Source organism: Oncorhynchus masou, chromosome 15, assembly GCF_036934945.1.
Source record: "Oncorhynchus masou masou isolate Uvic2021 chromosome 15, UVic_Omas_1.1, whole genome shotgun sequence".
NCBI classification, from domain to species: Eukaryota; Metazoa; Chordata; class Actinopteri; order Salmoniformes; family Salmonidae; genus Oncorhynchus; species Oncorhynchus masou.
The window spans coordinates 10,540,725-10,555,683 of record NC_088226.1 but is presented as its reverse complement, the minus strand read 5'-3'; the positions used below and the strand labels follow the sequence as shown (position 1 = coordinate 10,555,683).

The 14,959-nt window shown below is 40.8% G+C and overlaps 1 protein-coding gene across 1 annotated transcript in view; it reads left to right on the top strand.

Moving 5' to 3' along the window:
• The window catches only part of LOC135555585 (carbonic anhydrase-related protein 10-like), a 28,835-nt gene extending 19,081 nt beyond the window's left edge, over window positions 1-9,754 (top strand). The window contains exons 4-9 of the mRNA XM_064988152.1: window positions 2,212-2,397; window positions 3,144-3,239; window positions 3,380-3,452; window positions 5,644-5,798; window positions 5,941-6,115; window positions 7,243-9,754. Of these exons, the coding sequence (XP_064844224.1) occupies window positions 2,212-2,397; window positions 3,144-3,239; window positions 3,380-3,452; window positions 5,644-5,798; window positions 5,941-6,115; window positions 7,243-7,265 (708 nt within the window). The 3' untranslated portion in view covers window positions 7,266-9,754. The remainder of the gene's footprint in view (window positions 1-2,211; window positions 2,398-3,143; window positions 3,240-3,379; window positions 3,453-5,643; window positions 5,799-5,940; window positions 6,116-7,242) is intronic.
• The last annotated feature ends 5,205 nt before the right edge of the window (window positions 9,755-14,959 follow it).

The following is a 14,959-nucleotide window of genomic DNA, read 5'->3' as shown; positions in this document are numbered from 1 at the left end:
CCAGTCAAAAATGTGGACACACAAGGTACTCATTCTGTACCTTAAATGCACTGTTAAGTGGGTACTCTAAATGTTCTTATTATATCTTTGTCTATCAGATTTTAATGCACCACTGTTATCAGAAGGATTTTGAAGGCTGTTTTGTGAACAGTAGGTGGATTTAGTGAAAACATATTTTTATGCCAAAGCAAGCCAGCTACATTATCACATCCCAAAAGGCCTGATCACATTTGTTTGCTTACTAGCCAGTAGAGATTATATCATCCCCAAAACAGAACCTACAACTCCGAACCCATATTGCCGTCTTCTCATGCACAAAGTATTGGCCCCAGTGCCAGCTCAGTACCTGCTGAGTGCTTATTTTGCCTAGTAATTAGAATAGGTGTCAGTGGAAGATTTGGTCTAATACATAACACTGTTGAGGAATTGAATTAATGTTCAGCTCCCACCATTTTGCTCATTTGATTACATGCATTATGCACTAAGAGGGAATAGAAAGGGTCCCTGTATTAAGGGCTATTAAAAAACACGTCAAGTGAAATATATTGCTTTTCCTACTTCATTTAACCATCGGCAGTATTTATTGTATATATTTTTCTGTATTTTTTTGTCTCTGAATAAATTAACTAAGTGGATCACCCTATGATGAAGGACACCATCACGATCTACACAGGCATAACACTGAACTCCCTCCCGTCACTTTTTCTCCTTACCTCCCTCTCATTTCATTATAAGTCTTAATGTTATCCTAGTTTTATATGAAAGAATGGAAGAAAGCTTTGAAGGTCTTCCTTTACCTGTTGGTCATTTCGATGTGTCACTTCAAACAACGTGAGAGTTGGTTTCTCAGTTTATTATTAATTTCACCTGCTTCCTTAATGAGATGAGATTTGGAAGATGATTTTCTCATTTTTTATTTTAATCCACCTTTTAAAAACCTAATTTACTGCAGGCCTACAGCCAATCCCAAAGAATTATTCTGTGATTATGAGCCTGAGGAATATTATGATTTTACATTGCAGTAATGGAAAAGTGCAATTGAAATAAAATAATTTTGTTTATATCCCTGTTACTGAGCATTTATCCTTTGCCAAGATAATCCATCCACCTGACAGGTGTGGCATATCAAGAAGCTGATAAAACAGCATGATCATTAAACAGGTGCACCTTGTGCTGGGGAAAATAAAATAGCTCTCTAAAATGTGCAGAGACTCAGGGAAGCTCATCTGCATGCTCGTCGTCCTCACCAGGGTCTTCACCTGACTGCAGTTCGGCGTTGTAACAGACTTCAGTACGCAAATGCTGACCTTTGATGGCCACTGGCACACTGGAGAAGTGTGCTCTTCACGGATTAATCCCGGTTTCAACTGTTTCGGGCAGATGGCAGACCGTGTGTATGGCATCCTGTGGGCGAGAGTTTTGCGATGTCAACGTTGTGAACAGAGTGCCCCATGGTGGTGGTGGGGTGATGGTATGAGCAGGCATAAGCTACAAACATAATTGCATTTTATCAATGGCTATTTTAATGCACAGATACTGTGGTGAGTCAGTTCATCCGCCGCCATTACCTCATGTTTCAGCATGATAATGCACAGTCCCATGTTGCAAGGATCTGTACACAATTCCTGGAAGCTGAACATTTCCCAGTTCTTCCATGGCCTGCATACTCACCAGACATATCACCCATTGAGCATGTTTGGGATGCTCTGGATCGAGGTGTACGACAGCGTGTTCCAGTTCCCGCCAATATCCAGCAACTTCACACAGTCATTGAAGAGGAGTGGGACAACATTTCACATGCCACAATCAACAGCCTGATCAACTCTATGCGAAGGAGATGTGTTGCACTTCATGAGGCAAATGGTGGTCACACCAGATACTGACTGGTTTTCTGATCCACAACCCTACCTATTTTTAAGGTATCTGTGATCAACAGATGCATATCTGTATTTGCAGTCATGTAAAATCCATAGATAAGGGCCTAATTAATTAATTAATTAATTAATTAAAATGTACGGATTTCCCTTCTATGAACTGTAACTCTGTAAAATCTTAGAAATTGTGCATGTTGCGATTTATATTTTAGTTCAGTGTATTAACATGAGTTATCTCCATTTCCTCTTCTGTAGAGGTCTCTCGGGTGACAAACTTACTCCCCCCTTATCTTTTACCACACATCCACCACATCTCACTTGACTCCTCTCTGTGCAGATGGGAGGCACCATGTACAACACAGGGCGCCACGTGTCGCTGCGGCCAGACAAAGCTCACCTGGTGAACATCTCCGGTGGACCTCTGGGTTACAGTCACCGGCTGGAGGAGATCCGCCTGCACTTCGGTAGCGAGGACGGCCAGGGCTCGGAGCACTTGCTCAATGGACAGTCCTTCCCTGCAGAGGTGAGAGGGAACGAGCCAATGAGCCGAGAGGGATTATCTTTATCTTTGCTGTGTCTATAAAAAATCCAATCCACTGCAAGTTGCTTTCATTAGACTAAGAGCTCAATTCAATCAAACTTGCATTACAGTTAAGGCTTCACTGCTTTACACAGCCCTACCAAGGCTTGTTTGTGTGGAAGATTTCCTCAAACAATGAACAATGATAAAATATGCTGAACTACCTCTGTCACTCAGTCCACTAATCACATGTACAGGGCCTTTGACGGGTGGGGTAGAAGAGCAACAGCAAAGGCTGGATCGACAAATGGCAGTGAGTTTTTAGTGGCAGTGGTTTTTTTCAGTGGAGGAGGGCGATTATTATAATGACAAGTAAAAAACAGTAAACTTAACAGGTGCCAAACTGAGTTTGTCTGTCACGATTTAACTGAGAATTGGCAAACGCTTTCCAGTCCTTAATCACCATTTTTAAGTGAGATAGATATCTGGCCAAAAGTAAGCGGCTGCCCAGATAATTAGAGCTGAATCCTATTCTAAATTGGAACTCTACTAAGCAGACAAGTGTCAAAGTAAAATATTCCTGAATTTCTTGAGTTTGTCTTCGAGTGAGGGTTGGATGGGTAAAATTAGTTTAATCTGACATAATGCTTTTATGTGCAAGACAAATTCACCTTTCTATCTCACATGGTCGAACACCAGGAAAGGAAGGACTCACTCTTTGTTTTGTCTTTATCTCGCCTCACTTACAGGTGCAACTTATACACTACAACCAGGAACTCTATGCCAACTACAGTGAGGCAGCCAAGAGCCCCAATGGCGTAGCTATTGTGTCCATATTCATAAAGGTCCGTTTGTGCTTGATGCAGACAATCTCCTTCTCTGTGGTGTTCTATTGTAGTGACAGTGGTCTTTATATTCAGAATCCCATGGGACTGTGCTGCGGATGCTGAAAATGTCATGTTCTTTTAAATCTCTTTCCTCTCAGATATCCGAGTCTCCAAATGTATTCCTGAATCGCATGCTGAACAGAGACACCATCACGAGAATAACATACAAACGTAAGCACCCTCAGGCATTTAGGATGTGTGGGTTTATGCACACACATTGTCAAATCGACAGTAGTCACAGATAGAATAGTAGTCAGTTCCATTTCTGGATCCGCCATAAAAAAGAATATCTAGCAATTGAATTAATTTGGCTAATTGGAAGGTTGCCAGAGATTGACTTAATCAGAGATTGAGTGAAATTCATTCCAACTTCTGAATTAATCAGCTACATTACCAATGTAATCCTCCTGGTTCAATGGATAAGATTTGTAACAATCGAAACTGCCCCCAACCCTGAGATATGTTTGAGTCATCTCCTGTTTCTAACTGACAGAAATAACTCTGTGGCACTTTCAGAATGTTCTAAGCTGATCGAAAATTGGCATTCCTTTAAAGACAACAATTATGTAACATTGCTATAGTTAGTATTATCAGCCTCTACCCAAACTCTCTTCTTTCAGTTTTATGCTCTTCATTAAGTCTGGTTAATTTAATCGTCATTCCTTTTTCATTCATTTAATTAAATTAAAAGAATTACATTAAATAAATCACTAATCATCCTTTTATTTGTATCCCATTATTATAATAATTGGATGTTATACTGTACTATCATTTGTCAAAACAGATGCAGTCACCCCCTTACTGAAGACACCCAACCTTGGGCCTGTAGTTGGATAAGAGGTCATCTCCAACCTCTTCCTATCAAAAGTACTGGAAAAAGGGATTGCAAACCAGCTTCAATCCCATCTGTCTTCCAATTAGCTGAACACATTTTTCCAGTGAGGTTTCCAGTCCTTGCACAGCACCGAAACAGCTATGGTGAAAGTTACCAATTACCTACTTATGGCTACAGAATCTGGATCACCTAGCCTCCCACTAGATCTCAGTGCTCTTTTGACACTGCTGACCACAACATCCTCCTGCGGCATCAGAGAGCACACTTCAGTCTCTGGAACTGCTCTGAACTGGTTCTCCTCTTACCTCTCCAATAGGAAGCAATCGATCCCGATTGGAGAGTCCAGATCGGTGGAGTCTACAGTCACATGCGACATCCCACAGGAGTCCGTTTTGCATCCTATTCTGTTCCTAATCTACATGCTCCTTCTCAGCCAAATCCTCAGAGTCTATAACATCAACTTCAACTGCTGCACTGACGATACCCAAGTGTATATTTACATCAATCCGGACACCATCTCAGCCCTAGCAAAACTTGGCAGCTGCCTAGATGACATCAGGGCATGGATGAAAGAGAACTGCTGAACAGCAGCAAGACTGAGGCTATGCTTATTGGGACACACAAGCAGGTCACTAGTGCTGGAAACATCTGCCCTAAAAGTGAAGGTCAAGTCATCCATCTGTCCTCTGTCATCTCTAACCTGGAAGTTAAGTTTGATCCTTCTCTGTCCTTTGATGCCCATATAAAACATATCTGCAAAACATAATTTTTCCATCTAAGAAACATTGCCTGGCTCAAACCATCGCTCTCCCAGCCAGATGCAGAGAAACTCGTCCACGCATTCATCTTCTCCCAGATCGACTATGGCAATGCTCTGTTCGGGGGCCTTTCAACCAAATCACTTCAGAGGCCACAACTTCTCCAGAAGAGTCCTGCCAGGACCAAGAAGTCAGCCCACATCACCCCCATCCTTGCTGAACTCCACTGGGTACCGGTCAACTATAAGATTGACTTTAAAATCCTCCTCCTAATGTTTAAAGCCTTGAATGGATTGAGTCCCACCTTCATCAACAATATAATTTCTATCAATGAGCCACCTCGCACTCTCCACTCCAGGAACTCACCACTGCTTCAGGACCCCAAGACACGTCTCAGTACTATGGGGGGCCGAGCCTTCTGCTCCCTCGCCTATGGAATACTCTCCCTGACCATTTGAGAGCCGCTCCATCAAACAGAGCTTTTAAAACGGGTCTTTAAGCACATTTCTACAGACTGTCTTTCTTATAGTCCTAATCTGGAAAGTCCTTTTAGCAACTAGCCTACTATTGCTATTTCCTGCCTTGATTTGTTTTTACTGTAGTTTGTATTTTATTATCATTATTTTCTGCCTATGTAGAGCTTTGGGATAACACTGTAATGTAATGCTATACAAATGAAATGTGTTATTATTATTCTGTAATACAGTGTATAAAGTGTTGAGGATGGTACAGTATGAATCTGATTACCTCTGTTTTGGTCCACCTCCAGATGACGCATTCTTACTCATGGGGCTCAACATAGCAGATCTATATCCAGACACTACACGTTTTATAACATACGAGGGCTCCATGACTATCCCGCCTTGCTTCGAGACAGCCACCTGGATCCTCATGAACAAACCTGTGTACGTCACACAGATGCAGGTAACTCACGCTCGATCATAGACTCAATAATAACATTAACTCATGTTTGCCAGAAGTTACTTAATAGTTGGCCGTATTTGAGACTGTAGATTCTTTGCAATAAACCTTATCTGTCCAACTTTCTCTCACGCCGTCTCTTTAGATGCATTCACTGCGACTGCTAAGTCAGAATGAGCCATATAAGATATTCCTCAGTATGAGTGACAACACGCGGCCCGCCCAGCCTCTCCTACAGCGCTGTATCCGCACCAACATCAACTTCAGCAAGCAGGGCCGGGACTGCCCCAACAACCGTGCCCTGAGGCACCAGTATCGAGGTGTGTCTGAACGCATTTGCTTAGGATCTTTATTCAATCAACACAGTTACTTGAAAATTTCGGGTAAAATTCAGGAATTGGTAAAAACAGACTGTGAGGAAGAAGGTTGTCATAGTAATATAAACTGCACATACTGTATTCTGAAACTGTTTGTGTTTTTAGAAATTCAATATACACTCAGTGACCAGTTTATTAGGTACACTACCCCATTCACAAAAATGGTTCACTCCTACAGACCGTGGCATCAAGGCATTCAGTTAATGTTCGATTGAACGTTAGAATAGGAAAAACCAGTGACCTAAGCGACTGAGCGTGGTATGATCGTCGTTGCCAGGTGCGCCAGTTCCAGTATCTCAGAAACATCCGGCCTCCTGGGCTTTTCACGCTTGATCGTGTCTAGGGTTTAACGAGAATGGTGCAACACACAAAAAACATCCAGTCAGTGGCAGCCCTATGGGTGAAAATAGCTTGTTGATGAGAGAGGTCGGAGGATAATGGCAAGAATCGTGCAAGCTAACAGGCTGGCCACAAATAGGTAAATAATGTTGCAGTACAACAGTTGTGTGCAGAAAGGCATTGCAGCAGAAGACCACACCGGATTCTACTACGATCAGCTAAAAACAAGAAGAAATGGCTCCAGTGGGAATGCAATCACAAACAGTGGACAATTGAGTAGTGGAAAAACTTTGCCTGGTCTGACAAATCCCGGTTCCTGTTGTGTCATGCTGATGGCAGAGTCAGGCTTTGGCGTAAGCAGCATTAGTCCATGGCCCCATCCTGCCTGGTGTCAACGATACAGGTTGGTGGCGGTGGTGTATGGTGTGGGGAAGGTTTTCCTGGCACACATTAGGTCCCTTGATACCAATTGAGCGACGTTTCCATGCCTTGGGGAATTCAGGCTGTTCTGGAGGCAAAGGGGGGTCCGACCCAGTACTAGATGGGTGTACCTAATAAGCTGCCCACTGAGTGTATGTTTTCTGTCTTCGATAGTTCTGAGATGTCTATAGAGAAATACCTCGTCCCTCAAAATGAACAGGTTCTTTGTAGGTTCTATGTCTCAAGCATTGCCTTTGTTTCCAGTTCAAGCAGTTTATGCTGACCTCCACATCTCTTTGTTCTCTTTCCAGTAAACCAGTGGCTTCTGAAGTAGGAAAAAGATGAACATGCTGTACAATACAACAGGATAAAAACTAAATATGCGATCCTGACTCTCAAGACTTTATTTGAATGTGGAAATAATACATTATCAGCAGAGAGGCTGTTTTTGAATATGTTTGAGATTGCAAAGTAAGACAAGGAAAGATTGAAAAGTGTAACTTTTAAGGCTGCACAACTGTAATTCTTCTACAGAGCTTATGGAAATTTACTGACCTCTGCAGTGGAGATAACGAGGACCTCTTTTATGACATCATCATCATCATCATCAGATTCACAGTACCCAAAGATCTCAAAGGACCAACACTTCTTGAAATTAGCTAAATGTAATCACAGATACAACCATAACGTGTTTTGATACCAAAAGCATTCCATCAGATCTAACATCAAGCTAGGAATCTGAATATGATGGGTGCTCTTCTGGTGATGAAAGCTTCTACATAACCATGTCACAAGCAAAAGGTGTACTGAATAAATGTTACAAATGCAGAAACATTTCCTGACCATGTGACCTAACCAGGAAAGATTCTGGGCCCCAGTAAAACACCAGGGCAAGAGATTTTCCTGTTCAGGCCACATAGTCAGGAAACACTCCTAGCCATAGACTTGGAAAATCCAGTATTTTATACTGTATTTGCTCAACTTTTCTAGCCATTTTGGGCCATTTGCCTTTTCTCTGTTTAATTGTTTACAATTTCATTCTGTTTATTTCAATGATAGCAGCCCAATTAACATGTTTCAGAGAATTATCTAAGATAAAATAACACTTTACATAAGGCCTATATAGTATATGCTGTTTAAGAATTGTATATTGTCTAGCACTGAATAGAGCATGGGACGTGATTTGTCTGCAAATTCTTTAAGCAGTCACAAGGCATTCCTTATCAATTATTTATCCTCATTTTCAATTCAGAGCTGTGTATGGCGTTACAGGCAATGTGGGTTTGTGTGTGTGTGCGCACATGTGTACATGACTGTGTGTGTGTGTGTGTGTGTGTGTGTGTGTGCACGCTCTCTCCTGAGCATTGTATTTCTCATTAAATAGGATAAATCTCCTCGTTTTGTGGCATTGAAGCAAATACAATTGTATTTGTCACATGCGTCAAATACAACAACAGGTCTAGAGTGATATGCTTACGAACAAGCTCTTTCCCACCGATGCAGAGTAAAACAAGAAGATAAAAACACAAGAGAAATAAACACACAAGAATGAAGCTAAATACAGGGAGTACCAACATACCATATCAATTTGCAGGGATACGAGGTAGTTGAGGTAAGTATATACAGTGCCTTCAGAAAATATTCACACCCCTTGACAAAGTAGGATTTATATGAATTGAATTGTCATTTTTTTGGCAACAATCTAAACAAAATAGTCTAATGTCAAATTGGAAGAAAAATTATCAGTTTTATTTTTCATTAAATGGAAAATAAAACACTTAAGTATTCAACCCCTTGAGTCAATACATGTTAGAATCACCTTTGGCAGCGATTACAACTGTGAGTCTTTCTGGGTAAGTCTCTAAGAGCTTTGTACACCTGGATTGTACAATATTTGCCCTTTATTATTTTTACAATTCTTCAAGCTCTAGTTATTGGTCTTTGCTAGACAGCCATTTTCAAGTCTTGCCATAGATTTTTGTTTTGTTTTGCCAATTTAAGCCAACTTTAACTAGGACACTCAGAAACATTGAATGTCGTCTTGGTAAGCAACTCCAGTGTATAATTGGCCTAGCGTTTAGGCTATTGTACGGCTGAAAGGTAAATTTGTCTCCCAGTGTCTGTTGGAAAGCCAACTGAACCAGATTTTCCTCTAGGATTTTTGCCTGTGCTTAGCTCTATTCTGTTTTTGTTTTTTAAAATTTTAAACTACTTAGTCCTTGCCAATGACAACCATACCCATAACATGATGCAGTGTTAGTCAGTGATGCTTTGTATTCAGGACAAAAAGTTAATTTCTTTGCCACATCTTTTGCAGTATTACTTTATTGCCTTATTGCAAACAGGATGCATGTTTTGAAATATGTGTATTCTGTACAGGCTTCCTTCTTTTCACTCTGTTGTTTAGGTTAGTATTGAGGAGTAACTACAATATTGTTGATACATCTTCAGTTTTCTCCCATCACAGCCATTAAACTCTGTTTTAAAATCCCCATTGGCCTCATGGAGAAATCCCTGAGCGGTTTCCGTCCTCTCCGGAAACTGAGCTGGGAAGGACGCCAGTATCTTTGGTGACTGGGTGTATTAATACACCATTAAAACTGTAATTAATAACTTCACCATGCTCAAAGGGATATTCAATGTCTGCTTTTTATTTTTACTCATTTAGGTGCCCTTCTTCGTGTGGTATTGGAAAACCTACTGTACATGATCTTTGTGGTTGTTTCTGTGCTTGAAATTCACTGCTCGACTGGGGGACCCAGATAATTGTATGTGTGGGTTACAGAGATGAAGTAGTCATTAAACAAATCATGTTAAACACCAGCACACCGAGTCCATGTGACTTATTATGTGACTTGTTAAGCACATTTGTACTCCTGAACTTATTTAGGCTAGCCATAACAAAGGGGTTGAATACTTATATTGAAGCGACTTCAGCTTTTCATTTTTTCTTAATTTGTAAAAATGTATAAAACATAATTCCACTTTGACATTATGTGGTATTGTGTGTGTATATCGGTGGGTGTGAATACTTTCTGAATGCACTGTACATGTAGGCAGGGTTAAAGTCACTAGGCATCAGGATAGATTATAATAAGAGTATAAAAACAAAGTAGTAGCAGCGTATATGATGAGTGTACACTCTTCAAAAAAGGTTTACAAAGGGGTTATTTGCGGAGGGATAGGGTTCTACCAAGAACCGTTCTGATCTAAAGAACCCTATTTGGAAGACAATGATTATTTTGTAAGGCAAAGGATTCTACCTAGAACATTTAACATCCTGAGAACTGTTTTGGGAAGAAAGGGTGATTTGATGATTCTTTGGAAGACAAGAAGGGTTCTACATAAAACCATACATAATATTTCCCAGTATGCTCTATTGCAGGGAGATTAAGAATGGTTTGTTTTACTGTATTATCTGTGTTTTCGCATGTACATTGATTGGTTGATTAATTTCATGCTACACAAAGATAAATAACATCCAGTATTCTAAAATAATTTAATCTGTTATTGGATTTATTGCACCTATTACTGAGATGGCTGTTCCAGTTTAGATGATTGAGAGTCTCAGTATTCAATCTTCCAAAACCGACAGTCATTCTGAATGCAGGTTGCGGGTGATTTTAACAATTCCACTTGTTGGATATACTAACTGGCTGGATTCCAATAGGAATTACACATCACTTTGCAAGCCAGCATAATGGGACTTGCAGGCCTGATGTGGCCTGTAACCAGGAGTTTCCTAACACTACTGTTGGGTATAACTACGCCCTCCAAGAAAGGCCTCGTGAAATGTAATGTATTATCATAGATCATTTGATTTTAAAGGCTAATAAGGTTGGTGGAATTGTTTATAGGGGGTTCTAGGAAGAACCCTATGGGGACAAACTGAAGAATTCTATTTGGCTCTACTTAGCACCTTTTTTTGGAGTGTATGTGTACATGTGTGAAAGTGTGCATCAGTATGCGTGTGTATGTGTGCTTTATGTGCGTGTGTTTGTGAGAGTGTCAGGATCAAGTCACGTGAGAGTGCAAAATAGTGCAGTGCAGATAGTTGGGGAACCATTGGATAACTACTCAACTGTCTTATTCTTGGGGCATCAGTATGCGTGTGCCTTCGAAAGTATTCAGACCACTTGACTTTTTCCACATTTTGTTGCGTTAGACTTTTACAATCCTTTCTCTGAGCTCTATGGACAATTCCTTTGACCTCATGGCTTGGTTTTTGCTCTGACATGCACTGTCAACTGTGGGACATTATATAGATGTGTTTTTTTACCAAATCATGTCCAATCAATTGAACTTACCACAGATGGACAACAATTAAGTTGTAGAAACATCTCAAGGATGATCAGTGGAAACAGGATGCACCTGATTTCAATTTCAGTCCATAGCAAAGGGGCTGAATAAAAATGTAAATAAGGAATTTCTGTTTTTTATTTTTAATAAATTATCAAAAATGTCTAAAAACCTGTTTTTGCTTTGTCATTGTGTGGCATTGTGTGTATTGAATCCATTTCAAGATAAGGCCGTAACGTAACAAAATGTGGAAAAGGTCAAGGGGTCTGAATACTTTAAGGAACTATAGAAGCTGTCTCAGCCTGTTGGTCCAAGACCAGATTCTCTGATACCGCTTGCTGGACGGTAGCAGAGAGACCATCCATGGTTTGGGTGGCTGAAGTCTTTGTCTAAACACAATATCATACATGTACTCTTTCTGTATGATAATACCACAATGCCTAAAGAGAGATATATATATATATATATATATATAAACACAGTTGAAGTCGGAAGTTTACATACACCTTAGCCAAATACATTCAAACTTTTTACAATCACTTTTTACAATCACTGATATTTAATCCTAGTAAAAATTCCCTGTCTTAGGTCAGTTAGGATCACCACTTTATTTTAAGAATGTGAAATGTCAGAATAATAGAAGAGTGATTTATTTCAGCTTTTATTTATTTCATCACATTCCCAGTGGGTCAGAAGTTTACATACATTCAATTAGTATTTGGTAGCATTGCCTTTAAATTGTTTAACTTGGGTCAAATGGTTTGGGAAGCCTTCCACAAGCTTTTTTGCACCAAAACACTGTCATCTCTTGGAGACAGAACGCGTCTCCTACCCGAGCGGTATGACGGCTGCATGGTCCCATGGTGTTTATACTTGCATATTATTGTTTGTACAGATGAACGTGGTACCTTCAGACGTTTGCAAATTGCTCCCAAGAATGAACCAGACTTGTAGAGGTCTATAATTTTTTTCTGAGGTCTTGCCTGAATTATTTTGATTTTCCATAGATGTCAAGCAAAGAGGCACTGAGTTTGATGGTAGGCCTTGAAATACATCCACAGGTACACTTCCAATAGGCATCATTTGAGTCAATCAGAAGCTTCTAAAGCCATGACATTTTCTGGAATTGTCCAAGCTGTTTAAAGGCACAGTTAACTTAGTGTATGTATACTTCTGACCCACTGGAATTGTGATACGGTGAATTATAAGTGAATTAATCTGTCTGTAAACAATTGTTGTAAAATGACTTGTGTCATGCACAAAGTAGATGTCCTTACCAACTTGCCAAAACTCTCGTTTGTGAACAAGAAATGTGTGGAGTGGTTGAAAAACTAGTTTTAATGACTCCAACCTAAAAGTATGTAAACTTCTGACTTCAACTGTATACTGAACACAAATATAAACACAACATGTAAAGTGTTGGTCCCATGTTTCATGAACTGAAATAAAAGATCCCAGAAATGTTCTAAACGTACAAAAAAGCTTTTTTTCTCAAATGTTATGCACAAATGTATTTACATCCCTGTTAGTGAGCTTTTCTCCTTTGCCAAGATAATCCATCCACCTGACAGGTGTGGCATATCAAGAAGCTGATTAAACCGCATGATCATTGCACAGGTGCACCTTGTGCTGGGGACATTAAAAGGCCACTCTAAAATGTGCAATTTTGTAACACAACACATTGCCGCAGATACCTCAAGTTTTGAGGGAGCGTGCAATTAGCATGCTGACTGCAGGAATGTCCACCAGAGCTGTGGCCAGAGAATTTAATGCTAATTTAACTGCCATAAGCCGACTCCAACGTTGTTTTAGAGAATTTGGCAGTCCGTCCAACCGGCCTCACAACCGCAGACCACGTGCAACCACTTCAGCCCAGGACCTCCACATCCGGCTTCTTCACATGTGGGATCATCTGAGACCGGTCATCCCGGCCAGCCCCATGAAACAATGGGTTTGAAAAACAGAAGAATTTCTGCACAAACTGTCCAAAACCGTCTCAGGGAAGCTCATCTGCATGCTCATACTCACCAGGGTCTTGACCTGACTGCAGTTCAGCATCATAACCGACTTCAGAGGGTAAATGCTCACCTTGGATGGCCACTGGCACGCTGGAGAAGTATGCTCTTCACGGACGAATCCCAGTTTCAACTCTACCGGGTAGACAGCAGACACCGTATGGTGTCGTGTGCACGAGCGCGGTTGTCACGTTTGTGGACAGAGTGCTCCATGGTGGCGGTGGGATTATGTCCCAGTAGGTATAAACTATGGACAATGAACACAATTGCATTTTATCAATGGCAATTTGAATGCAGAGATACCCTGACGAGATCCTGAGGCCCATTGTCCGCCGCCATCACCTCATGTTTCAGCATGATAACGCACAGCACCATGTCGCAAGGATCTCTACACAATTCCTGGAAGCTGAAAATGTGCCAGTTCTTCCATGGCCTGCATACTCACCAGACATGTCACCCATTGAGCATGTTTGGGATCGACGTGTAGGACAGCGTGTTCCAGTTCCCGCCATTATCAAGCAACTTCACACAGCCATTGAAGAGGAGTGGAACAACATTCCACAGGGCACAATCAACAGCCTGATCAACTCTATGTGAAGGAGATGTGTTGCACTGCATTTATTTTGTATTTATTTCATGTTTATTTAACTAGGCAAGCCAGTTAAGAACAAACTGTTATTTACAATGACGGCCTACCCCAGCCAAACCCGGACGACGCTGGGCCAACTGTGCGCCGCCCAAACACAGCCGGTTGTGATACTGCCTGGAATCAAACCAGGGTCTGTAGTGACACCTGTAGCACTGAGATACAGTGCCTTAGACCACTGTGAAAATGGTGGTCACTCCAGATACTGACTGGTTTTTTGATCCACGCCCCTACCTTTTGTTTTTAAGGTATCTGTGACCTTAAGGCATCTGTGATTAACAAGCATATCTGTATTCCCAGTCATGTGAAATCCATAGATTAGGGCCTAGTAAATGCAATTCAATTGACTGATTTCCTGAAATGAACTGTAACTCTGTAAAATATTTGAAATTGTTGCATGTTGCATTTATATTTTTGTTCGGTGTACATGTTCTCTCTCAAATAGAAATCTTATAAGCATTCATCAGATGTATCATCTGCAGGAGCCCCAGCCTTGGTCAGCTAGCGTTACCTAGCAACATATTTTACTACACCATCTGTGCCCCCGGAAATGAATATTCATTATTCTTCAACATGCATGTCTGTGTGCAGGTGATTGGTGTTCACGGTTACTATGGCATTCCTCAGACAACAGAGATATTCATCTCAGACAGAGATATTCATCATTCAGATTTATGTTCAAGTCATATCTTGTCGCTATCTTTGGACCATATTAGTTCTATGCACTGCAAGTAGGCCTACATTTTAGTATAATTATACTATGGTCCTCATCATGAAGCTATGTTTCAATGACTTGACAATCCTGAAGGACATTGTTGGTTTCAAGATTGACTGAAAATAACTGATGCAGCTGCTGGCTTGAAAAATAAGCACAGAATCATTGAAAAAAGTATTGCATTCTGCTCTTGGCTATGTTACTTTGGGGACGTTTCCATTTGGAGCAGTTTGAAAAAGTACAGACAGAGCAAGAACAGCACATTCTCTCAATGCAGTCTAGCCAGAATGGAGAAGTGGGAGTGGGAAAGGAGGTTAAACACCCCTGGGAAAGGACACTCCAGATTGGAAATA